The 25,159-nt window shown below is 35.3% G+C and overlaps 1 protein-coding gene across 5 annotated transcripts in view; it reads right to left on the reverse strand.

Moving 5' to 3' along the window:
* Foxp2 (forkhead box P2) overlaps positions 1–25,159 on the reverse strand; it is a 343,109-nt gene that overhangs the window by 135,814 nt on the left and 182,136 nt on the right. For 4 of the 5 annotated variants that reach the window (XM_057765108.1, XM_057765099.1, XM_057765132.1 and 1 more), the window contains exon 3: positions 16,604–16,693. The exons of the other annotated variant lie outside the window; for it this stretch is intronic. In XM_057765108.1, coding sequence (XP_057621091.1) covers positions 16,604–16,693 — 90 coding nt within the window. The remainder of the gene's footprint in view (positions 1–16,603; positions 16,694–25,159) is intronic. 5 annotated transcript variants of the gene reach the window in all.

A 25,159-nucleotide genomic window follows, 5' to 3' on the forward strand; every position in this document is an offset into this window, starting at 1 on the left:
GCTTTTCTGTCTGGGTAAAGACTTTGATGATTGCCCCTTTCAGCATGTCCGACACTAAATTTGTTTCCCTCAAATTTGTTTTATCACTTCAATAACCATATCCTGGAATTCTGTCAAAGGAATTTTAGAAGACCCCAAACAAAGCACCAAGGGACAGAATTCTGAAAACTTTCTACTGTTCAGCCTATAAGTGACAGCTGACTCAGTAAACACAGAGAAGAGGAACCCAATTTACTCCACAGAACACTTTTTTAAAAGCCATAACTGTCAAGAAGATTTTTTAATACCTTAAACTCTAAGTTTTGTTTAAAATGGCTTAAAAGAATGGTTATTATCTTGAATTTTATCTAGCCAGAGTGTCAACTCCCTGAGGAGAAGCACACTTTGAATTCCCCTTGGTACCTGGTATCTGCCTAGCAACGTCTAACACAGAGAGGCATGTAGTCACGTTCCTCTGATGGGCTGCTAGGCAAGTAATATGCATACATGGAAATGTGCATTGTTCAGTAAACCAATAGGATGTTTTGTTTTTGTGTGTTGTTTTCCTATTGGAGCAAGATCATCATTTTTTATCATATGAAATTCTACAGAGAAGACAGACTTTCTAACTTATTTCTACAATATATTCTTGAACTTTAATTTCAGTAAGGAATTGTATTATGGTAAAAGCAAACAAACGATGTGAAGATGTATGTGTGTGAGCTAACCCTGCCTTAGTCTAGTAGTGTTGGAAGTCATTGAATGGGAATGGTAAATAACAGCTCATAGATTAGTGCTTGAGTTACTCTTTCTTATTTAGCTCTTTAAACACACTGTTCACAGTAAACTAGCTTTAGAATAGGTGTTTCTTTAAAATAATCTGTACCAATAAGGATGAATTAATGCATTTTGATCTTTTAGTGAGGGGAGGGTATACTCCATAATTGAGCAATCATGAGTGCTCCAACAGAAACATGTTCTTTTGCTCCCAAAGACTAAGGTCATCCTAATTAGAAAGTTCCCAAGAGTCATGTGTACATTTATAATTGTTTATTCCTGTATGTCTTGCATTGAGTTTGACGTCAAAAAGTTTCAAAAATGGAGCCTGAAAGCAAATTGAGGAAAATGTTGGGTTTGTGTATGTTCTATGCAGTTAGAATGGTGTAGAGAAGGAAAGCAAGAAAACAGGCAACAAAGACTTTCCTATTCCCTATTTCCAAGACTTCCCTATTCCTTGGTACTTAGTCATCACATATTGCTTTGTTTTGACTTTAAGCGTCCTTGTTTAGTGAATTTCAAAGTAAAAATGACAAATGAATATTAAAAATAAATTAAAATAAAGTGAAACTATATATGGTGGCAGACAACCAAATACCAGCATTTTAAAAAGCAATACAGAGATAAAAATATTTGGAGGTGATGAAATATATGGATGATTTGATCAACATTTATAAGATGTATATATAAATGTTTTGGTTTTTGCTGTTTTCACAATTGATGTAGAGTCTGTCGTATCCCTGCATTTCCAGGACACAACCCATAAGTATAATGAAGAAGACAGACTAAGCATATTTTAATTTTGGTCTCAATAAGTACTTGAAAGCATGCAATAAATACAGTGGAAACTGTATAATCTTTGGCTCATTGATGTTATAGATAAAGGAAGGCTCAGGACACAACTGCAGGCTTGGTCAGGCAGGGTCTCATATGACACAGGGTCTTGTCTTTCTTCCTCCAGGGTAGAATAGCATTCATCACAGGACATATATATGACTTTCTGGTCCTTCTCTCTTGCCCAAACGAGAATCAGCTAGGATGCAATATTCTTGAAAAAATGTTAGAAAAGAAGAGGTTCTGTAGTCTGACAGCTGAAACTGGATCATGGGTTCCTGGGAAATTTCCTTAAGTTTTTTAGCTCTAAGATTTCTGGAAGGCAACAGAGACAGTGCCAACCAACTCGTGGTTTCTGTGGGAATAAAATAACAGAGCACAGGTACAGCTCTTGGAAGCTAGAGTGTAATAGGAACCCCGTATTTCAGAGGGTGGGGGGCAGGTTGTGTAATAGGAACCCTGTATTTCAGAGGCTGGGAGGTTGGAGCATTCATTCATGCCCTCCACAAATTTCTCTTTTGCTCCTGTTTCTGCTCGCAATCCAGATTTCTCTGCAAAGCATAGAAGACCTGTGGAATATGTCCCTCAGGGTCTGGATAGTTAGAGAAACGCTATGACTTTCAGTCTTCCAGTGATAATTAGTACAAATACTACAAACGAAAAACTTTTTCTGTCATCTCTTGTTTAAAGTTCAGGTCCCCAAACTTTTTACCCAAATCACCCTTACAGTACACTTGTATTTCTGCTTGCAAACACTTCCAACTGCCCAGTGTGCATCCTGCTGTTCACTTGCTCTCCATCAGCAGGCCTCACTAGGATGCACATAGGAACATCTTCTGGAGGGACTTCTGGAGGGAGGAACCACTGCATTATGAACATATTCAGAGTCTAACTGTTTACTAAGTGTGACTAAAATTATTAAAACTAAATCCTCTAAAACCTTCTGAACTTCAATCACATTAGTATGTGTGCATGTGGGGGCGGTGTGTGTGTTTAATTCCCAATCAAAACAGTAATACCTCTTATCACTAAAGCATCTCACCTTATACATCTGTTTTTTTTCCATAAAACTCGAGGACCCAGCATATCAGTACTAACTAATTTGGTAAACACTGGTACATAAACTGCAGAAAGCCTAGTGTATAATCTATTTTTCCCCTTTCTCTATTTTAAGAGATCCAATTTAGTTTATTGGGAGAAGGTGAGTGAATAAAGATAGCTCCATAGACTGCTAACATGCCTCGTGTTCACAGTGTGTGCAGTTAAGGCCAGTGGCTTCTCAGGAAGTTCCTTAGTAAAGGAGGCAGAGTCAATCACCCAGCTCTCATTTGTGCTTGATCTTTTCTCACTCACTTCCCTATTCCTTCTGCCTGGACCATGGCATAATGGCAGGAGAAAAGGGAGTCTTCTTGTGTCCATGAAGACAGAAGCCACATGGAGCACAGCACAGGGCTAAAATCTTGGCCTCTTGCCATTCTTAAGAATCCGTGCTGGATTTTGCTACACATACATCGTAGTTTTCATGGACTTATAATCCAACATCTGAACCGTAAGAATGCACTTGTGAAAAAGAGATTAAATATATATCCATAACCAAAGATGTATATCTATATTTAGATATAGCTATAGATCGGTGGGCATATATGAAGATATATAAGGATAGATGAAAATATAATAAAGATAGTAATTAACAAATATAATCATATCTGTTATTCATCTGTTTTCATTTGTTAACTCACATCATTAATTTTTAATAAAAAATAGCAATTGCATATACAAAAAGAAAAAAATCCCGTGACAATGAGTTCTGGACTGAGGCATCTCAGCATCTCAGCACTGCCTGTGTGTGGGCTTCTCTGCATGTTGTATACTTACCTAGAGCAGCTGACGGCTTTACAGCCAATCTGATACTTTTTCAGTAGAATGTTCAAAATTAATGACCAAAAAGATAGTATAATCATTTCATAAATTATAGAAAGACAAATCATGTGCAGATTATATACAAGTTCTTAATATATGAAAAATCCTCATGTACTATTTGCTATTCCATAGATTTCCAATGTCATTTATTAAGCAAACCTCTTGCTTTTACTATATTAATAAAAATTGTCATTGGTACATAGGACAGAAATCCAGTTAGAGTTAACAGATGACACAGTGTATTGCATTAAAAATAGGAAGGAAAGGTCTTACTGTAAGCAAATTATTTAGGTATATGAAAACTGAAAAGACAGAAGATAGAATTGGAAAAGAAAACATTTACCTAATGATAAAGGAGAAAGAATCAATTGTAGTCAAATGAGCATACTGCATACAATCTAATCAGGGAAATTAATCCTTAGATGTGTTATTTTCAAAACAGATTGTCTAATGGAACAAAGACAAAATCTCTTAGTGACGTGGGAGGAGCTGGGCAGTGTGACCAGAGCCTGTCATTTCAGGAGGGCCAGGACGGCTTGAAACTTTTTTCAGGAAACTCGCGTAAACTCTTGTAATAGCTTCGCTGGATGAATGGGATAGCCTCAGCTTAGTATGATAGAATGTGGTCTAGTTCACACAATTTAAATCAAATACTCTAGATTTCTTTGGCATCTACCATGCATTAACTGCTGTGTTGGGGGGATATTATAAGCATGAAAAAAATTCAGCCTCTTACCTCCAAGATTTAGGATCTGAGAACAAGTTGAAACAGAATCCAAATGCCTGTGATAAAATATGGTATAATTTATCATGGAAACTTTTATAGTATTTGAAATGGTGAAATGTTTTATATTTTCAGGAAGCACACATGTGTAATGGGTAACTCAATGATAATTCCAGGGATAGATGCTCTGTGTGAAAGCCTTTGGACTCTAGATAATGGTAATGTCCTTCTTAGCTGGTGCAGAATTAGGGAAGGTGGTAAAATACACGAAAATATTCATATGATTTGTGGCACCTTGCATGTGAAACATAAATATTTGCAAATTAATAAATAGTATGCATGGAAAATAGTTCAGTATTACACCCATGTCATGTCCATGGTGGTTTACCAAGAGCCCTGTGTCTTGTGCTGAGAGATTAGAGTGGGGGATTTTTACATTATCAGAGCAGAGCATATGACATTATCAGATTAGAAGGGATTAATGAATAGAGACTATAGGATAAGATCAGGAACAGCAGGTAGGAACACTGAGCATGACATGTTAAGATAAATAATTTGAGTTGAAAACCTGTTAATCTGGGTTGAGATGCTTCAGTAGAAAACTGAAAGATACAACCAGCACATAAGAGAAAAGAGGGGCTTGACAGGGTTTTGAATGGGCACACACAAGTCTATAGATACCACATATTTATGCTAACCCTACATTAAAACATTGTAGGCATTGGAAAATGGAAGATAACAAGGCAGTAAGGAGTTTATAGTAGCTGATTCAACTGCATGTATACAAGAATATAAGTATGTATAAGAAAAAAGGTATATGTGTGTGGTATGATGTGTGTGATATGATGTGTGTGGGATGAGAAGAACTAGAGGCACTTCATATCTCTGCTTATGTCATAATTAAAAAAAACAGTGGTAGACCAGGAGGGCAGGGTACCAGAGCCATTGAGGCAGACTACATTTTTGAAAAAGTGAGTTTTTTATTTAGGGTTTCTGATATCAAAGGCAAGCTTAGTAGGGATAGTGGTTAATAGCTGAGGCCATTAGGATGCATCTATCTGTCTGTCTGTCTGTCTGTCTGTCTATGTATCTATGTACCTATCTATCTATCTTTTTACTTAGTATAATAAATAACTTTATCATAGATATTTTTTATGTGAGATGTTGTATTAGCACAAACAAGATTCTGGTATTATTGTCACAAATCATTTTGAAAATAAGATATTAAATAATGGTATCTCAAGAAGTCTGAGTATGGCTACTTTTTGTTTCATTAACATTTAAAAAAGAAATGCATAGAATAAGAAAAATAACTACTGCTGTTGAATCAGGAGGCAACCCGGGATAGCAGAAGTTCAGCATATTTTCATCTGGTTGGAAAGCAGATGGCTGGGGTGACGCTCAGTCGGAGAGTGTTAGTCTAGCATGGGTGGAGCCATGGGTTAGTTCAGTATCTACTACCACAAAAATCAATCATGCTACCTTAGGTCTACAATCCTAGCATCTGAGAGGTGGAAGCAAGTAGATCAGGATTCAAGATTATCTTTGGAAATAGCAAGTTCAAGCTGGTCTGGGGTAAGTAACACAAACAAAGATTAAAAAGAAGAGAACAAAGTTTTGGAGAGATGGTTCTGACATAGGATATCACTGGAATTCAAGTTCAATAATTCTTATTCACAGAAAATATTTTCCTATTTGAGAGAAAACAGAATTCGGGGTTCTGACACCTAGTCTCAGACCAACTGAGTAGAAATTTCCTGGCCTCTTGACTTTCACCATCCAATCCTCACCCTACATTAACTCGGGAGACTGAGCAGGAATGTAGTTTCTTTTTTCTTTTTTCTTTCTTTTTTTTTTTTTTATCTTTGGAACTTGTTCTGGAACTAGCTCTTGTAGACCAGGCTGTGAACTCACAGAGATTCTCCTGCCACTGCCTCTTGCATGCTGAGATCAAAGGCATGAGCCACCACCGCCAAGCTTGCAGTTGCATTTTTTTTTTTTTTTAAAAAAGGTTTTCAAACAGTTTCTTGGGATTGAAAACGATTGTCCTAATTGTTCTCTAAGATATTTTAGGGAAGTTATCACAGCTATTGTTGGTGGAAATCCTAAGCCCACCGGTAAAGAGAAGCTTCTCAATGAAAATGTGCTTTGGGGAAATGATAAATTCTATATGGTTTTATTATGAATTAATGTTTTAAATGTCCAGTTCGTGATTGGTCTGTAGGGAGAAGAGAGAGTATAGACAAAAGACTGCCATTTGTGCTTTTTTCCCCAATGTTTTTGCAGACATAATCTATCTAAGAATGTAATTTAATCTCTCTGTGATACAACAGATTTTCCTCATGTCAGCACATCGGAACATTCACTGTGCTCCTGAGTTTGTCACTTGAGAATGTGCAGTAGCACCAGCAGTGGAGGATGTCAAGGTGGCAGCTTTTGCAGCAATGCAAGTGTTAGCATCCTAAGTGTAAGAATTTATACATCGTGCAAAGGAATTTTGTGTTATTCAAACGTTTAATCACTTGCTAAACAGGTTTTATGTGGATTGGAATAAAACTAAATGACAAAGCCTTAAAAAAATAGAAAGGAAAAAAAAGGCCTATATGTTGCTAGTAACAGTTGGATGTGATTCCAGACCAGCTGGAATCTGAATCTAGACAGAGGATTTCTGTCTGGAAGAATTAAGACCTCAATGATGAACCTTAGGGTAAAACTAGTCAGTGACTGGTAGTTATGGAAACAAAGACTCCAATCCTCTCAAGTGCCCTTGCACGAGGCCCCTGAGCTCTTAAGTCACTGCCTTCCCCTGTGTCCTTTAAGACAAGTCAGGAAAGTTTCACTAAGCCCTCCGAGACAGTTTAAAAAGTCAGTTGAGCAGGGCGGTGGTAGCGCATGCCTTTAATCCCAGCACTCGGGAGGCAGAGGCAGGCGGATCTCTGTGAGTTGGAGGCCAGCCTGGTCTACAAGAGCTAGTTCCAGGACAGGAACCAAAAGCTACGGAGAAACTCTGTCTCGAAAAATCAAAAAAAAAAAAAAAAAAAGTCAGTTGATATTTATACTTAAAAGGGGGATTATACAAGGTAATGAAGGCTCTTAACTCTATATACTATTCAACACAGAGAGTACGGAGAACTTCCTTGGTGGCATTGGACATTCCCAATAGATGCACAATTGTAAGATCTAGTAGACCAGAGCCTTAAAAATCCTACCTGTTGAGAATACAGTTCTTTATCTGCATGATTCTAAAGTTACTCTGTCATACTCCTGTAGAATTCCTCCAGGCATGAAGCATCCAAGCGTGGTAGACCGGAGCCTTAAAATTCCTAGTTTTTGAGGACCCATTCATTATCTCCATGATTCCAAAGTTCCCGTGTCATAAAGAATTCTTGTAGAATTCATTTAGGTGGAAAACACCCAAGCATGCCGAGAGACTGGACGGTCTAGTCTGCTGACCTCTTACACAGATGACCTAAATCTCCTGCATTTGCTGTCACTATTGTCACTACCTGTCTATCCTCTGTGGACTCAGTGACACAGTTAAACCTATCATATTTTTAAAAGACAGAGATGAACAATGCGGAAAGTTCTATAGAATATTGTAAAGCTGTTGTTGTGCTACACTTTGTGGAGAACCATGGTACTCTCCTAGCGAGGGAGAACTGTTCTTGGAAGAAAAGCTGAACACCCTCACCAGATACTGCTGGAAGAAAAATTTCTCGAAGTTCAGGTTCCTGAAGATCTCAGGATATACACCTTGTGAATTCCATGGGTTTATTATAATTATTTCTCATCAGTAGTTTCTTCCTATCTAATCAAAGCATACACTTTCACTTTTAAAACACTTTATTATAAGAATTTATTAACATTTATCTAGTGTTTTTGAGAAAAGTACCTTAGTGCCCAACCATAACTATCCCAAAACTCAAGTTACGTTCTCATAATGAGCTTGTAAAATTTTCATATTAAGGTAGTGACTTAGATACTTTCAAAAGAACAATTCATTATTCGTTTGCTTCATCTTTTTCAATGGTGTGCTACCAAATCCAGCATTATTAAAACAGAAATAATTAACATAGCAAAAGATGCACTTAGAATAACTGATCATTAATATAACTGTCCTGAGAAATTAAAGCTTGGATATTCATTTTAATATTTTGGGAGAATTCTAAAAGTCATAGCAAATGATCACAGCATTCTAGTGACCTGTAAGTTTCATAAATTTTAGTAGGAGGATATTTCTAGTATCATGAAAATGATTCGAAGTCTAGATTTTTCTAAGCCACAGAGAGAATCAGAATAGTATGACTTTCATACTGATACTACAACTTACATTTGTTAAAAAACTCTTCAAGTAACATAAATTTACAATGAAACACTGGACACCGGGTGAAAAGAATCAGCACAGTTTCATCATTTATGGATAAAATTATGACTAGAATGTCCTTTACAATCAATTTAGAATTAGTTATATGTTTTCTCCTTTCTATGCAAGAGATCAAAGGAGCAGAAAAGATTACACGGTGAACACATAGTGAAGGAAGAAAGAATACAGCAGAGACAACGAAGTAGCAGAGTGGTATTTAGGAAATTTAAGTGCAACGGAGAACCCAGACTGATAGATAAGAATAGAATCCACAAAGGAAACACAGCCTTAAATGGAAGTGAAATTCTAAATAATTTTGCTTTTTGTCTCTAATCGTGTATTCAGGCTGTTCACTATGCTGTCATTCAGCTGAGCTTTTACAACACTTCCAAACATCTTAAGATAAAATTCGAAGACTAAGTCTTAAATCCTATGGAGAGGTCCCATAACAATATTAGTGTTTTATTCCTTTCTTGCTTTCACTTTAGTTAAGATACGGAAGTCCAGGGAATATGTACTTAAAATCCTAACAGATTACAGAAAGAAACAAGTACCTGGGTAGCTAAGGAAGGAAAAAAAACCTAACCTCTGAGAAAGCAATTTTATTGCACATTTAATTTACACTATATAAATTTTCTTTTCCAACAACCTGAGAAGTAAATGTGAATTTATTAATTCTCTATTTTCCTGTGAACATTAATTTGAAAGTACAATGTTCCCATTCATTGTTGCCCATGTAAACCTTGCTGATCCTAAAAATTACCTGCAATCAATAAAGAATGGGGTATTAAAATATCAGCATTTAACTTAACTAAACAGTGTTCTGGTTGTTGTAGACATAGGTTTACACACAAGATAGCCCTGTCTTTGAAAAATTCTTCTTTTCCTGAACCTCCTTAATAACTCTAGTTCCAAGCTGATTGCTAAAGTCTCTTCTATTTTTCATTTTACTTCTCTTCTTGATCATAGCCCAGCCCCACTGTTATATACTTTCTGGCTAGCTATGACATGAACAAATTTCTTTTGCAGCATGCTTCTTAAACCATGATGCTCACAGGACTGAGAAGCAATATACTGAACCATTTGAAACTGACAGCCAAACAAAGCTTCCCTCAGTTCAGTTATTTGTTTCTTTAAAATTTTTAGCATTATTATTATACGGTGTGTGTGTGTGCATGTGTGTGTGTGTGTGCCAGATGTGTGTGGATGCTCATAGAGGCCTGTAGGGTTAGGTCTTCTGGACCCAGTGGCTATGAGATACAAGGAGATGCTGATAACCAAACACAGTTCCATTCTCAACCTTTGAGTCATTGCTCTTGTCTCCCTTCAGTTGTTTTTGTTAGGCATTTTGTAACAGTCACAAAACGTAAGTAAAGTAAGCCCTTTATGCCACTCTTTCTTTCTTTAATTATTTTTGTTATGACATCTCTGTTACTTCCATTGTTAACAGGTTTCATGATTTCCCCTCTGCACATCTTTGATGATATCAGTTAAAATCTGCTCCATCAAAATTCTTTTTCTTTATCCAACTATTGAGTCTCTTTTCTTTACAGCTGTGTGTAAAAACTCCCTGGTCAAGCAGCCTGGATTGACAATTTCTTTTTTGAAGTGCTTATTTTTGTGCTTATTCATTCTAGCCCAAAGTCTAGTGTTTTGGGTATGAGTCTTAATCCAACCTCAACTGCATCATAAGTCCCTGAGGAGTGGTGACATAATAGCCACCTGTACTGAATAAACCACTCTGCATGAATGCTTTCACCACATGCTCACTGATGGCATTTTATGCAAGGACCAAGCCACACAGTAGACTTGAGCAGAAAATTCATGGTTCATCTGCTGGCTCCTTTCCTCTTTTGTGATAAAGAACTCTGACAGAAGCATCTTAAGGGGAGCATTTGTTTTGATTCACACTTCCACCATGGCAGGGTAGGCATGGCAACAGGTTGAAGAGGATGGGCATATTGTGTCCAGTTGGGCAGTAGAGACTATCAATGCTAGTGATTAGATACCTTTCTCCTTTATTTGCAAATCTAGTCCCAAGCCCATACAGTTCCTCACAAGTATGTCCAAAGGCTAACCTAATTAAATAATCTCTCAAAGGTATTTCTGGCAATCTGCCCACTAGGCGATTCTAGAGCCTGTCAAGTTGACAACCAACATTAACTACTAGTTCTTGCTACTACAGGGCAGTCGAGTAGAAGAGAAAATACTAACTACAGTTGTACTCCGTGAATGTGAAACACACTAACCTGGAGAGCCTGTAGCAGAAGACATCCCCTGTAGTCACCTAAACATTCACAGTGGCTTTTAGACTAGTTTGGAATGGTGAAAAGAAAATGAAAAAAACTGAACTATAGTCCATATGTCCTAGATGTGAATTAACTAGTAAGGTCCTGGAGTCTATTGTAACGATGATGAATTATTAACTTATTGCCTAAAGATTTATGCTATACATGATATATAGTATTCTTTCTATTTCATGCAACAATTTTGTAGGATTTTAATTTCCAACGAGTTAAATAACCAAAGTCTTATATGTGAGAGCCAGATTAGAGACAGAAACCTGCTACTCCTTCTTCGTGTCATGACTGGACTTTTGGGAAGTTTTCCACACAAACGCACTTTGAAATGATAGGCTAGGTACTCCCAGATATTTTTCTATAGGAGGCCAGATTCAAGCAGCTGTCCACCAGTGGAAACAGCATGCTAGTTAAAGAATGGTTTTAACTTAGACCTGCCTCTTCAGGCTGCCTTTAAGAAATATTTTCTACTAGTGTGAAAATCAAGATAACACAAGACATGATCTAGAGTGTGCATAAGTTAAACCTTTAATCACTTTAAGATCAAGATGCAATGTATCTGGCTCACTGCATATTTTGTCGAGATGAAGATACATTAGGGAAAAACTGACTAAATTTATTTTTCATGTTTCCCACAATACAATAATTTTCTCTATTGAAATCTATATAAAAATTTTCATATAATTCTGTTTATTTGGGAAAATATTCCAAAATTCTACAACTAGAACTAAAGTTAAAAATGTTTAATTTCATGTCTTATTAATACATCAGTAGAATTTTGTAATTTCCTAAAATATACTTGGCCACATCTAGTTCTGTATCCCATAAAGTTAGTATTTTCCCCAAAGGATATTATTAATTTTAAAATAACATTTCAGTCTTAGTCCTGATAATTGAATTACTCAGTAGTTGATTGCAGAATGCAATTTAGCTGCTGATGTTAGTTTTACCATTTTTTGATGTGAGGGATAAGAGCAAGGGATAAATGATGCAAAACTGCACTATATCACAACATATAAATGTAGGTTGCAAAAATATACAGAATAATATAATTTTTGTGTAGTTATATGTAATTTCTAGTATCATTGTCTGTCCTTTAGTGAGATAAAATGCCCTTGAATGTTGGTAAACATCTTATTGGAAAAATAACTCCCTAACACACTGGATTTAATTATTTGACTCCAAAGCATTTTCTGGCTAAGTGATGCTACCATGCAGATGCTTTGGTTCTTGAAAGGATCAGAGTAAAAAAAAAACTTAGAATGCCATCACTTTATTCAAAAACAAAACATATCTTTAATCATGGCACATTAGAATTAGCTAATCTACCCAATGTCTTTAAGGATGTTATGAGACATCTTCACATTTATATAATGATTTTACGGCAAAGTCAGAATAAGATTACTCTGTCTAATTCACTTTTGCTTTCAACTAATCTACTTTTGCAATTCTTAAGACATACTTAGAAAAATTAGTAATTTTGATGTGGGAGAGTCTTCTATTATGTGTTGATTTCATTGGTTAATAAAGAAACTGCCTTGACCCTTTAATAGGACAGAAAATTAGGTAGGCGGAGTAGACAGAACAGAATTCTGGGAGAAAGAAAGCAGAGTCAGGCAGTCGCCATGATTCTCCCGCTGGACACAGATGCAGGTTAAGATCCTCCCTGGTAAGCCACCTGCTCGTGGTGCTACACAGATTATTAGAAATGGGTTAATCAAATATGTGAGAATTAGCCAATAAGAGGCTAGAACTAATGGGCCAAGAAGTGTTTAAAAGAATACAGTTTCCGTGTAATTATTTCTGGTAAAGCTAGCCGTGTGGAGCTGGGCAGGAACGGAGCCCACCGCTCCTATTACAACAAATTTTAATCACCTACTGAGCACAGATATTTTATATGAGATATGAACCTTCAGTGAAGGCATGATTACAAAGTTGTATACTGATATTCATCTGAGATAGCAAAGCAATGGCATTTACCTTAAATTTACGTCTCTGCACTGCACAGCTGTTGGAGAACCACAAGTCTGTCTCGTGGCTGTAAATGTAACAAGAACAATAATGCGGCCGGTTTCCAGATCTAAACTGAGTTAACTAAATATGTCATCGGTTATTGATAATGTATTTTACAAAAACAAAGTTTCAGATTGTTGAAGTGTGCATGTGTATGAATGCTGTGTGCGTATGCGTGTGTGTTTATTCCTCCGCATGTAAAAATTAGTTTCATGAAACTGAAAGCATTAAATCTTTTTGTTGACTAAGTGTCCTCAGTAGGGATCGCCATAAGTGTGTCATGTATAGGCAATGGCAGCCGTGACAACAAATACAGCATGCGTGAAAGAGAGGCCATGTTCGCTGTTGAGTCAAACTGCTTCCTGTGGGGTAGGAAACATGTGAAGAAGAGCCATGTGGAACCGCTCAGGTGAACTTCAGCGGCTTGGTGCACCCCAATGTTTGTAAGTTACCTGTCAGTATCTCTGTAACTGATACGCTCACTGCCTGGACCTACTTAATTAGTGCATTATATAACGGCTAGAATGTGTAAATATACTTTAAATATAAGCATTCAGATAGTTATAAGTGAAACCGAGGTCACAACTAAAACTGCTAATGAAGATGGTCAGGCAAGATAGCGTTTGTTTCCTTTGCAGTACACATGCTAATATCGATGCCACCTGTATCATAGAAATGGGAAAACGTAGATGAAAGGAAGCAGAATATAAATACTGTTGTGACAAAAACTGATTGTATCATGCCACATTTCAAATGTGGCCCCACTTTTTAAGACATAAATAAATTCATGTGAAAGTTAAACAAGTCACTGTTTACTGTTCTTGTGACTTGAGCCATCAAAGAATTGTTATTAGAGCTGTATTTTATTTCAAACTTTTTAAAGAATCTGCTTGAAAATTAAATTTTAAATAATAATAAAAAGCATCTATTCTGGTCCTCTAAGGCATCATGCCTGACATGGCAGAAAGCTGTGTTGGGGGGCATCAAATACCATACCTTGCAAGTGTTCAGCTTTTTCAATTAACAGTGAGAAACTTAAAATATGACAGATATCAACTACATGGAAAAAGTTTTGTTAAATTCTAAGTTATTAGGAGAAAAACAAGACTAGGAGAAAGTCATATACAGACACTTAAAATATTAATTTCATATCACATGATTAAAAATTCTAGCAAATACATTCCAGTTTTAAAAACAAATACAATTGATGTTAATAATATTTGCAGAGGCCAAGATGAGCATTGACTAATATCTCTGTTTGAAAAGAGATGTATGAGCGAGTGTGAATACTGCCACGTTCTGATTAGACATACAATACAATCTCCTCATGTCTACAACTGCTAAGCTTATCAAGTACCATGAAATATTAAAATTTCAGTTTCGCATTGTATTAATTACAGTGCATATTTTTTTGGGGAAAGTAAGTCTTCATTAGTTCTAATTTCTCATTCATAAAAATGACTTCTCATTCCTGTGACATTTTACGTAATGATCCCATTACAGTTACACATGATACTAAAGCATTGTAGTCTCATCATCTAGACAACGGAACACATTCTCATGCTCACGAAACACACAATACAGGTGACACAAGGAGAGGATCCAGTGTGTTAGCAGCTGAAGTTGCTAAGGGCATTTACAACGATTTTTATACATCTCTCATGCTGAACCAAGGGAATTTAGAATTTCTTTTCAGAACTGATTTATGTAACAGTTGACACACACACAAATTCTTATTTCAGAGCCACCAATATTACATTGTACAAGTGAATAATTTAAATAAAAATTCATATATATTTTAGTTAATCAGAGTATCAAATACTGACGTGTAGTTTAACAAGGACAGAAAAAACACACACACACACACACACAACCAAGCTGTTGGTTCCACAGACATCCTAATACCCTGCAAGGAAGACGCATCTACTGACTGAACTTTGAAGAGGAAGAGGCAACTCCAAATCTTCTCTGTTGTCTAGCCCAGGTAGTTTGGATGCTCACCTTAATAGACCTGGATGGAGGTGGGTGGTCCTTGGACCTCCCACAGGGCAGAGAAACCTGCTTACTCTTTGGGCTGAGGAGGAAGGAAGACTTGATTGGGGGAGGGGGAGGGAATGGGAGGTGGTGGCGGGGAAGAGGCAGAAATCTTTAATAATTAAATTAATTAATTAATAAAAAAAAATCAGCAAGAAAAAAAAAACAAAAATATAAAGTATAAAATAAGTGATAGTCTTGTCTGACTTTTGAAATAATAACTTCTTTCTAATCTTTGACTTATGCTGTCAACATCAAAATTATGTTTTCCACACAAAGAAAGAAAGTGAAATTTCTACCCTGTAGCCATTCTAGAGGTCTGGGCTCCATTGGCTGTCACTGAGAGCCTCTAGGAGTCAGTGTTAAACTCGTTACTATCAATGGGACAGAAATATGATAGATGATAAGGAAATGTCCTCCCCAGGATTCCTCATTAATTAAAACAACATACTATGGAATTATTTTAAAAAGAAAACGTTGAAAAGGATCTTAAATACTGGAAGTTTCCATGAAACGTTTTTGCTTTTACAGTCATCACAGAGATGTGGCTTTTAGACACTTTGAGTTCCTTGTACTCTTATCTTTCTTCTCCTGCAACAAAGGACCCTGTTCCAAAGAAAATGTGTTTTTATCTCAACTTTGTTTAGGGCCTATTAATTTATTTTCATAGTAACAAGATATTTCTGGCATCTGGAGATCAACAGTCTATAATTTTCTTTAATAGAATCTATGCTACAGAATACCATCACATAAGAACTAGATGATAACCTCTACATGTGAATTTGAAAGTAGTCAAAGCCAATAAAAAGAGAACATCTTGCTTAAATAAATGTACACAAAATGACTGCTTAACCAACAATAAAGCTTTTCGTGTTAAACACAATGTATACAAAAATGCTTCAGGAGAAATTATCACTTATTTTTTTTCAAAATCTCTGAAAATCATTCTGAGAGATGTCTGTAACATTGTGAGAGATGTCTGTATCATCGTGAGAGATGGTTCCCCAAGTCCACATTGCATTTACTAGACAACCTGAGAATATACTTTAAAGTACTTTCCCTCAAGGAAATATTCCATATATCTTGGTTAAAGAGACTATGAATAAACACAATGGTTATTGTAACACAAACTTTTTTTTTTAGCATGAATGCAAACATCAGTTTCACAGAACAAATAGTAAGGAAGGACAACAAACTCTAGGATGTGTTTGTTCACTGTAACAACGGTAACAGGTTCTTGGCAACCTCACGGATTTTTTTTTTTTTTTGAAATCAGCTAGGATTTATGCATTTGTCGCTTCTCACACAACGTTTTACTATGATTTTGCTTAATATTCACATTTTAATTAATTAATGAGTGAAATTCTGTTAAAGTCCACAAAAAAATTTTCACAAAATATTTTATGCTTATATGTACCAAATTCCTACTTTTTTTTTTTTTTTTTTTTTTTTGGCAAAGAATGAAGTTGGGAACTTTTTGAATTCCTAACAGTATTTGTAAATCCCCCTTTACAAAGATTCCATAAATTCTCTTTTGGAAGTAACTATATATATATGCAAATGCTGTAATTTATTTAAGAAATAGAATGTGCTTTGCACATCTGTCATTGTTGTGAACATCATTAAGGCTATGTCTCAAGGATGGCAAGCGTTACTAACCTGCAATGGCCTCTGTTTGTCACTGCTCTTAGGAGATTTCAGCCCACTTGTTTGCTGCTGTAACAGAAGTTGTCTTGCTGCCTGGAGAGCCTGAAAATAAAAAAAGAGAAAACAGCTAAATATTTTTTAAAACGTGGAATGGCTTGTCCTTACTGAATATAAGTGAGGACAATTAACCTTCTTTACACCATTATTCCTTTTTTTACTGATATGTTTGAAAAACTTTACAAAACATACCTATACACATTGCTTCAAACTCATGCAGATGCATGTAACCCTGCAGGACATAAATCTAATTTGTTGAAAGTGCTTCAAGAAGAGAAAATCACAAACTGCATCAATAACCTCATTCCCACAGAACTTATCTCTGAGTGTTCCTAAAATGCCCACTCCCTTTCAAATTATCATTCAATTTGCATTTTCATATTACAATTTTGAAGCCAAAGCAGCAGACTTCAAGTGTTACCGGAAGCTGTAATTAAATTTGACAAATCAACATCAGATTATCTTGAAAGTGAATTAATAAGGATTTTCACTAAGATTAAAAACACTTTTTTTTGTACTTACAATTCAAGGGGAAAAACCCTTTCCTTTGACAAAATACAGAGCAGTTTTAATGCCAAATAAAATTGAGTGGGTTTCATTTGCATTCTTAGTAAAATCAGAGAACAAAGAAATTACCACTCAACCAATCAGGTTTGTTTCTGTGTATGACAGAATACCAATCAAAACAGAAGATGTTTTCATTTATTTTTGTGTTCTCTTATCTACTCAGAAAAAAAAAAAAACATAGAAAGTAATGTAAGCATGCCTTTTCTTAGAGAAGGGACAGGTTGGTGAACAGACTATATGAATTTACATAAACTAGTATCAGAAACCAAATACATTTTACATTACTTAAAGGGTTAGCACTATTAAACCAGTATTTTTTTTTTAAGTTCTTCAGACCTCCTATTTAAAATTTCATTTTATCCTGAGTTCCATGAACCGGACTGATGAAATTTTTCGATATATAAAACTAAGTCGTTGTCTGACATTGCTATTCACTGTTTTTGAATCCAGGATATTTTTTCCCATTGTGGGAAAACACAGATCAATATTCTTCTATAATAATTAAGATTCTCAGCTGATAAAAAGTACAATTTTGATTGGGATCAATGATCTGGTTTTGGAGTGAGTTTCTAGTATCCATGACAACAGTTGCTTTGACAAGATGTGCATATGGCTTTACACGCCAGCTGGTGTGAACAATGTTTGAACTACTGCATTGAGATGCTGAGCAAACAGAAAAAGTTGCCATGTCTTAACCCTCAGGGAAAGCAGTCATCCCCTGATCAATTATGAAAAGACAGAGAAAGGGCTGCTACAGTCTGGCTCCAAGCAAGTGTTCTGAGAAGGCAGGCAGACACAGAGGCCAGAGTAAACAAGCTGGATGTGCTAGCACCTTCTCCTAACAACACTGATTTGTCTTCCCATCACAGGATCTAGCACCTTTGTATGCACTGCTTTTGCATGTGGAAGCACACTTCCACATAGTGAGGATTTTTCTTTTTGAGCGTCTGTGTGCTTAAAAAAAACAAACAAAAAAAGAAAAAAAAGCTTTTCAAGTAATTATAAGTCAAACTAAGTATTACTAAGGATGGCACATGAGTGAGTTCAGGTAACTTCTTGCACAGTTCAATATGAGGATAAACTAAAGATTCATTCCATAATTATCTTATTGTCATAAAACTCACTGAAATTTTCCATTCAATATTTTATAATATACATTTCCCCTTTCAATTCTGACCTAAAATATAGCTATGAGAGGCAACTTTCAACTATACTACTATAGTGTGGCTTGAACTATACTTATGTAAAAGAAATCAATTACTTTCCACATAATTTCCCCTTTGAGTTCTTTCTCCCATATATATAATAGATATAACATAAATATGTATTTATATATAACATATATATATCCCATATTATAAAAACAACAACATACTTGTTTGTGTAAAATGTTTTTGTTTTTAGACTATTCTAATCACAACTGTTTAGAATCCTGGAACAATAATGATCCACAGTAAAAGCAATCATAGAAGTCATAAAATATGATTCCCTCATTTTAATAAATGGGTGAACAATAAGGTCTAGGGTTGTCATTTACTTTTTTTAAGACCATGAAACTATTTATGAATGTTATATTCAAGGTCACCTGGCTTCCAGGACAGAATGCATTTCATTGTCCCATATCATCTCTATTCTGTCTAAGATATCAATCTCTAATTAACAATGAACAAAATTCTAGGAAAAGAGAATATCTGATACTATAATGAATTACGTTCACTTGTAAAGATAACAACTGCATTTTTTTTCCAGAACGTGGAAGAAACACATTATAATCCTTTTATACTTGAGTTTTCAAGGTAACATAATAAGTGTCACAGAAGGAAGGCATACTTATATATAAACAATGTTGCATTTCATACATACTCCATTGAAACCTAATAGATCTTTAAACTTTTATAATATCCTGATCACCAGGTCAGTCATTACTAGCACAATATCAAAATTTTAGAGCTAGACAATATCTTAGCATATGTCATCTTTAGATTTTTTGTTTTGTTGTCAAGTAACTGAAGAATCAACTCCCTAGTCACTAGACTAATGTCTCAAGGATGTAGGAGAGTCCAGTCAGTTACTCATCTGGTTCCCAAGCTTAGGGCTTACTTTTCCGGCATTTCTGAATGTACCTCTTCTTCTCAACACCAGCAGTTAATCATTGTCATATGTGAACCCCAGTGCTATAGAAAAATACTAGACACTTGGATGTACTAGAACCTCTGTTCATGAAAGTGTGACTAGACAGAGACACACACCCTCATTCCTGGTAAGGGAGTAATAATAATATTTAACAGGAGAGCTGGTTAAAGAATGCTTCTTCAGTACTTTATATTACATATGTACTTAGAGTATCTTTAAAATGCTTGAGAATCATCTTCCAATACAAGTGTTTATGAAAAATGAGAGTCACTTATCTATCGCCACATGTTTTGGGGAGTGGTAACAATTGCTGTATAAATGTAAGAAGTGGAATAACAAAAAACAGTCTCAAGCATCCATATGTTTTAAGCCCCAAAGTAGAAATTCCTGACATTTTGCATTCAAGCTTAATGTACCATATGACATTTTTATTCCCAAAATTCTTGATAGTTTTTTAGGACTAAATTTCAACAAACAATTGCACAGAGACATTTGCCTGACCTTTTCAATTTATTATAGTCACTAGTCAAAAAATGAAAGGTTATGAAGTAAAACACTTTCATTAATATAAGGGATTGTGTTGAATTACACAAATTATTAATTTGAAAAATCACATGCTCATTAAATTTTGATGAATAGAAAAGGTAAATGCCAGTTATCTTTATGAAGCTTAAGGTCCATATAGTATCCATATGCTCATCTTTTCTCTAGAATTAATTTGTAACGGAAACCCAAAGCTTGTTTACATTTTTTTAAAAATAAAGACTGAACCCTTTTTGAATAAGTAAGAGAACTATCAGGAAGGCAACCAGACTGAGTTTGAGTTCCAAAAGCACACTGGTTTTGAATTAAGGATGTGCATTATTTAATAAAATTAGCTAATATTAGGAAGGCTACAGAGAATTAAGAGAGGATACTCTGAAAATGGAATAAGATGAAATATTTTGAGAAAATAATAAAAATATTTATAAATAAATTCAAGTTAAACTTTTGGGAGCAATGAAGGTGTAAGAAACACATCTTCTAGAACTGACTTCATTTTGTTCTTTAAAATATTTATTGAAAACATCAACTCTATTATTGCACAATTTTAAGTAAGCTAAACTTTTGTAAATGGAGCAAAGTTCATGCATGTCACTTGTCTCACTTGGTATTAACCTCATGTTGTGACGAGCCTCACAAAATGTAATTCTATGGAATAGGTCACTGTGAAAATTAATTTAAGAGGAACAAGCTCTGTGAAGTGTTAGAAAACTTTGTCACGTTTTCTTTTCTTTCTTTCTTTCTTTCTTTCTTTCTTTCTTTCTTTCTTTCTTTCTTCCTTCCTTCCTTCCTTCCTTCCTTCCTTTCAAAGCTGAAAATTCTTAATAGAAATAAAATTATTTGAGCACAGTTTAGAGATAGCCAGAAAACCTAAATGTTGAGTATTCTATGGTTTATAACTGACTCTTTTCCCATAAGTAAATATATATGTACATTTGGTGGAAAATAGACATCATTCATATCCCTCCCCATAAAAATAGGAATGCTTAACCTATCAGCCTGTTGCATTTGAGACATTAAAATGAAAAATGACATCTATGCCCATTAATATCTTCAATGTATAAACAGCACAGCGTGACACATTCTTGAGAGCTGAAGGCTACAAAATCTCTCTGAAACATAAATAACAAAGCACTCAGAAGCATATTTGATGTTGATATTCATCTCTGAGAAAAACACTCCTGCCTAGGCTTCTTATGAAAATAGAAACAGTCCAAATGGATCTCCTGTAATTGGTTTCAGATAGCGAGGTCAGAAGAAATACGATACAAGAACTGACTACGTGGAGCAGGCAAAGCAAGAATGTTTACACAGGCACTCCCCAGTATACTGACAAGGGTTGTAGACTTTGCAGATAAACAGCCGCCCCCCGCCCCCAACAAAAACCTCAGCCAGCAGAGCATCCAGACTTTCACTCATCAAAGTCCCATCTTTTAATTTTTTAACACATTGTGCATTTAACACTCTATTCTGAACACAGAACGTAAAATGTCTCCAAACAGAATTTCATTTTCTGGCTATTTTTCCAACTGTAGTTGATTAAAAGTATACTTAGATTATTTATCAAAGAATATAAATCTCTATTCTGTTTTGTCTGTCTTCCTGTTACGTTCACACTAAAGAGAATAGACTGATAAATGTGATCTGGAGTCTCATAGCGTTATTTAATAGAAGATGATTAATCATCTAATTGTCATAACCTATTTTCAAACAGCAATCTATCAGAGTGAAATTATGCATCTGTAGCTATTGACCCCTCATTTGATCATTCCTGATATATAATTAGGCTAAGTTTTCTCGAAAAAAGATAATTATTAAAATATTTTTGAAATAATTATTTTCTACAGTACATTTGTACAAAGTTAGAAGCTAAATGTGTGAATATATTGCATTCATATTGTGCAATGGAGAAAAAATTGTAAAGCAAAAATAACTTAATTTGTAGACAAAGTAAGAATAAGTAACATTTTGTCAAGTTTCCTGTTTACCAATCAGATACCAGGTCTTTTTGGTTTTGAAGATTCACTGGACAGACAATCAAGGCAATGCCTTGGATCCACAAATTCATCTTCAGAAATAAAAATGAAGCCCTCATGAGTCCTGCCCAAACTCAACATTCAGTGTGCTATATAACACAGCTTTAAAATCTTCCCATTATTATGAAATGGGAAAAAAAGTCTGAGATGGGTTTAGTTCTCTCTAATCTGGAATCACACACTCAGTTTGAAGTGACTGAAACTTCTGTGAGCTGGAATTCAATCGGCTGCCAGAAATAGTATCAAGTGGCATGCTACACACTCTCCTTTCTTCACTCTTGTGTTGTCAATGGCAATGAATCATTCATGGGTCGCACAGTGTCACACTCATATTAATCTCAATACTACTAACTATGAACCATTCACGTATAAAGGAGTTCTGCTAACTTTAAAACGCTCAAATATGAAAGGTAATAATAAATTACAACCAGTTTTACTAAAATTACAATTCTTCAACATCCCTTTTACATAGTACATGCTCCAGAAATCAGTGGTCTACTTGTGTTTTCTTAGTCATTATTTTCTGTATGATAAAATATTTTATTGTATTTTCAAGCATATTTTGAATTTGTTGAATTTATTTTTTATTTTCAATATATTTTAGTACCTTTACATTGTGGGGATAACAACATGTCTTCAAAATTAAAAACGACTGTGTGACTGTTTTGTCTATGGGTATGTCTGTGCACAACATGCATGCTTGGTCCTGTAAAGGCCAGTAGAGTGTGACAGATCCACCACCGCCCCCGAAAAGTGGAATTCCAGATGAATACAAGCCAGCTCATGGGTCCTGGGAGTCAAACCAGCAGCTGGTGCTCTTAAGCACTGAGAAATCTCTCCAGCCCCAGTATCTTCTTATTTGGATGTTGATTGAAGATTAAGTGCCTCATAGTATGTATTACCTGAAATGCATGCTGTAAGATTATGAATGTAAGCTATTATTTGAATAATCTTTTTCTGGATTTTTCTTGTCAATTTAAGAGGACAATTCCAGATATATTGGGAAAAAATATTTTGAATCATAAAAGACACAATTTTAGTTACTATTAAAATTTACATATTTACCATTAGTCACATCAAGGACCAAGCCCTGAAGACTTGTAGAGACAGAGGCCATGTGACATTGTTTCTTTTTTTTTTTAAGACATTATTGTTTGAAAAAGGATATCTTGTTGGATGTGGAAAGGTCACAAGCAATGTTAATTAAAAATAGGAATCACAAAAGATACCATGAACGTAAAACTAACTGGACTAAATACGTGGCTATAGGGTGAAGGGCAAGAAGTTAGTAATGACTCCAAACTGCAAAGTTTGTATCTGGGTAGGAGATCAACAGCCAGATAGGAAAAGGTTGAAGAAAGAAGTGGATTGTAGAGAGGGAATGGTGGTGTTTTATTTCTCTGGGAAACTCTAAGTTTGCAGTGGCCAGGAATAACTGACTGTATTAGGAGAAAGATGGGTATTTAAAGAAATTGTTTAGGTCTCTGATGAAGGAGATGAAGAAAGAGAAAGGCCCAGTCAAGGACTATGTTGAGAGAAGATGAAAAAGAGAGTCAGTGAATTATGAGGTGAATGTAGTGACGGATGTTAAAGCCTACACAACAGTTCAGAGTGCTGAGCTTAGTGGGAGACACCAACATATTTATAGGCAATTGGTTTGTGACACATCATAGAACAGGGAAGAGTGACTTAATTAAGAATTGAACAACCAAAAAAGACAATATATTTTAAAATATAGCACAAGAATGGAAAACAAATAGTTGAGAAAATGGTAAATATCATTCATCTGGAAAATCAAAGCTAGTTACAGCGAGGCATTACTTTTAGCATGAAAAGCATTTTCAAAAGGACAAAAATATAGCAATTGCTGACAGAGATATTGAACCATGGAAACAGGAGTGTAATTTTGGAAGAATGTAAGTTAGTCATATAAGTACCACGTGCTAACCGAATGCGCCTCTGGAGCTCCTGAGTGTAAGTTAGTCATTATGGAACACAGACTGAAGGTCACTGAAAAATTAAAAAAAAAAAAGTAAAATTAACTGGATTTCCTAAGGAAGCAATTTCAGTGAAGACCTCTGATACGGCATAGTTATTGCAACAGTATTCATACAAGCCATGGTATGGAAACAATAGAAATGCTCATGAATTAATGAACAAACAGAAAATATTTATATAAAGAACTACAGAATTATAAAAAGGAGCATACTGGAAGAAACCTACTGTGTTAAATGAAATAAACTAGCCTACAGAAAGACATGCATTGCATATTCGTATTCATGTGTCAAAGTTAAAAGTTATAATCTCAAAAAATTTGAGAGTAGAATGGTGTTTCCCAGAGACAGGAAGCATTGGACAAAGTGAGGGAATGAGAGAAACTGATCAACAGATATAAGTCAAAGTTGTCAGTTAGAGGTTCTGATTTAATTTTTTTATGACAAAGAACTATGGGTAACAGTAATGTGCTATACACTGCAAAAGTGAAAAAAAGAAAAAAGATTTTACCTGTTTCAAAATAAAGAAAATATAAATGAGGAGATTAAGCCATATTTAAACATTATACAAAGTCGACATGCCAGAAAACATCTAATGGTACCACCAGAACAAAAATTATGTTTTTTATATATCAATTTAAAAAGTAAATTTAATAAGAAAAAAGCCATCCCACAAGTGTTAAGTTTGGGATTACCACATGCTAACTAATTTCATTATAATTTCATACCCAAGACAAATGAAAACCAACATGCCCACCAACAGTTGTTTATAAATTTATGTAACAACTTTATAAAAATGTCAAAACATAACTACTCAATTTTTCATCAGTTCATTAATGGATACATAAAATATAGACTATGAAGTGAAATAACAATTTCTGTACAGAGAATATAATATTGATACATGCTACAACATGGATTGATTTTGAACACATTAGGATACATAAAAGTTGTCAGAAATTGAATAGTGTATGCTGGATAAACAGGCGTGAATCAGCAATTTCTGAGGTAGCAGGCCCAAGCCAGTGACCTCCACCTCAGCAAGCCCAAGGCAGCAACCTCCATGGGAGCAGGCCCAAGCAAGCAACCTCCATGGGAACAGGCCTGAACAACCCCTGTATTGCAGAGCAACACCCAGGAATGCTGATTAACTTCCAGGAACACTGAGTAACCTCTGGGATAATTGGAAGTATGGCCCTGACTGTACCACGAGGAGCAACCATCTTAGCCTTGGATCC

This window comes from Chionomys nivalis, chromosome 1 (assembly GCF_950005125.1).
Source record: "Chionomys nivalis chromosome 1, mChiNiv1.1, whole genome shotgun sequence".
Taxonomy (NCBI): Eukaryota; Metazoa; Chordata; class Mammalia; order Rodentia; family Cricetidae; genus Chionomys; species Chionomys nivalis.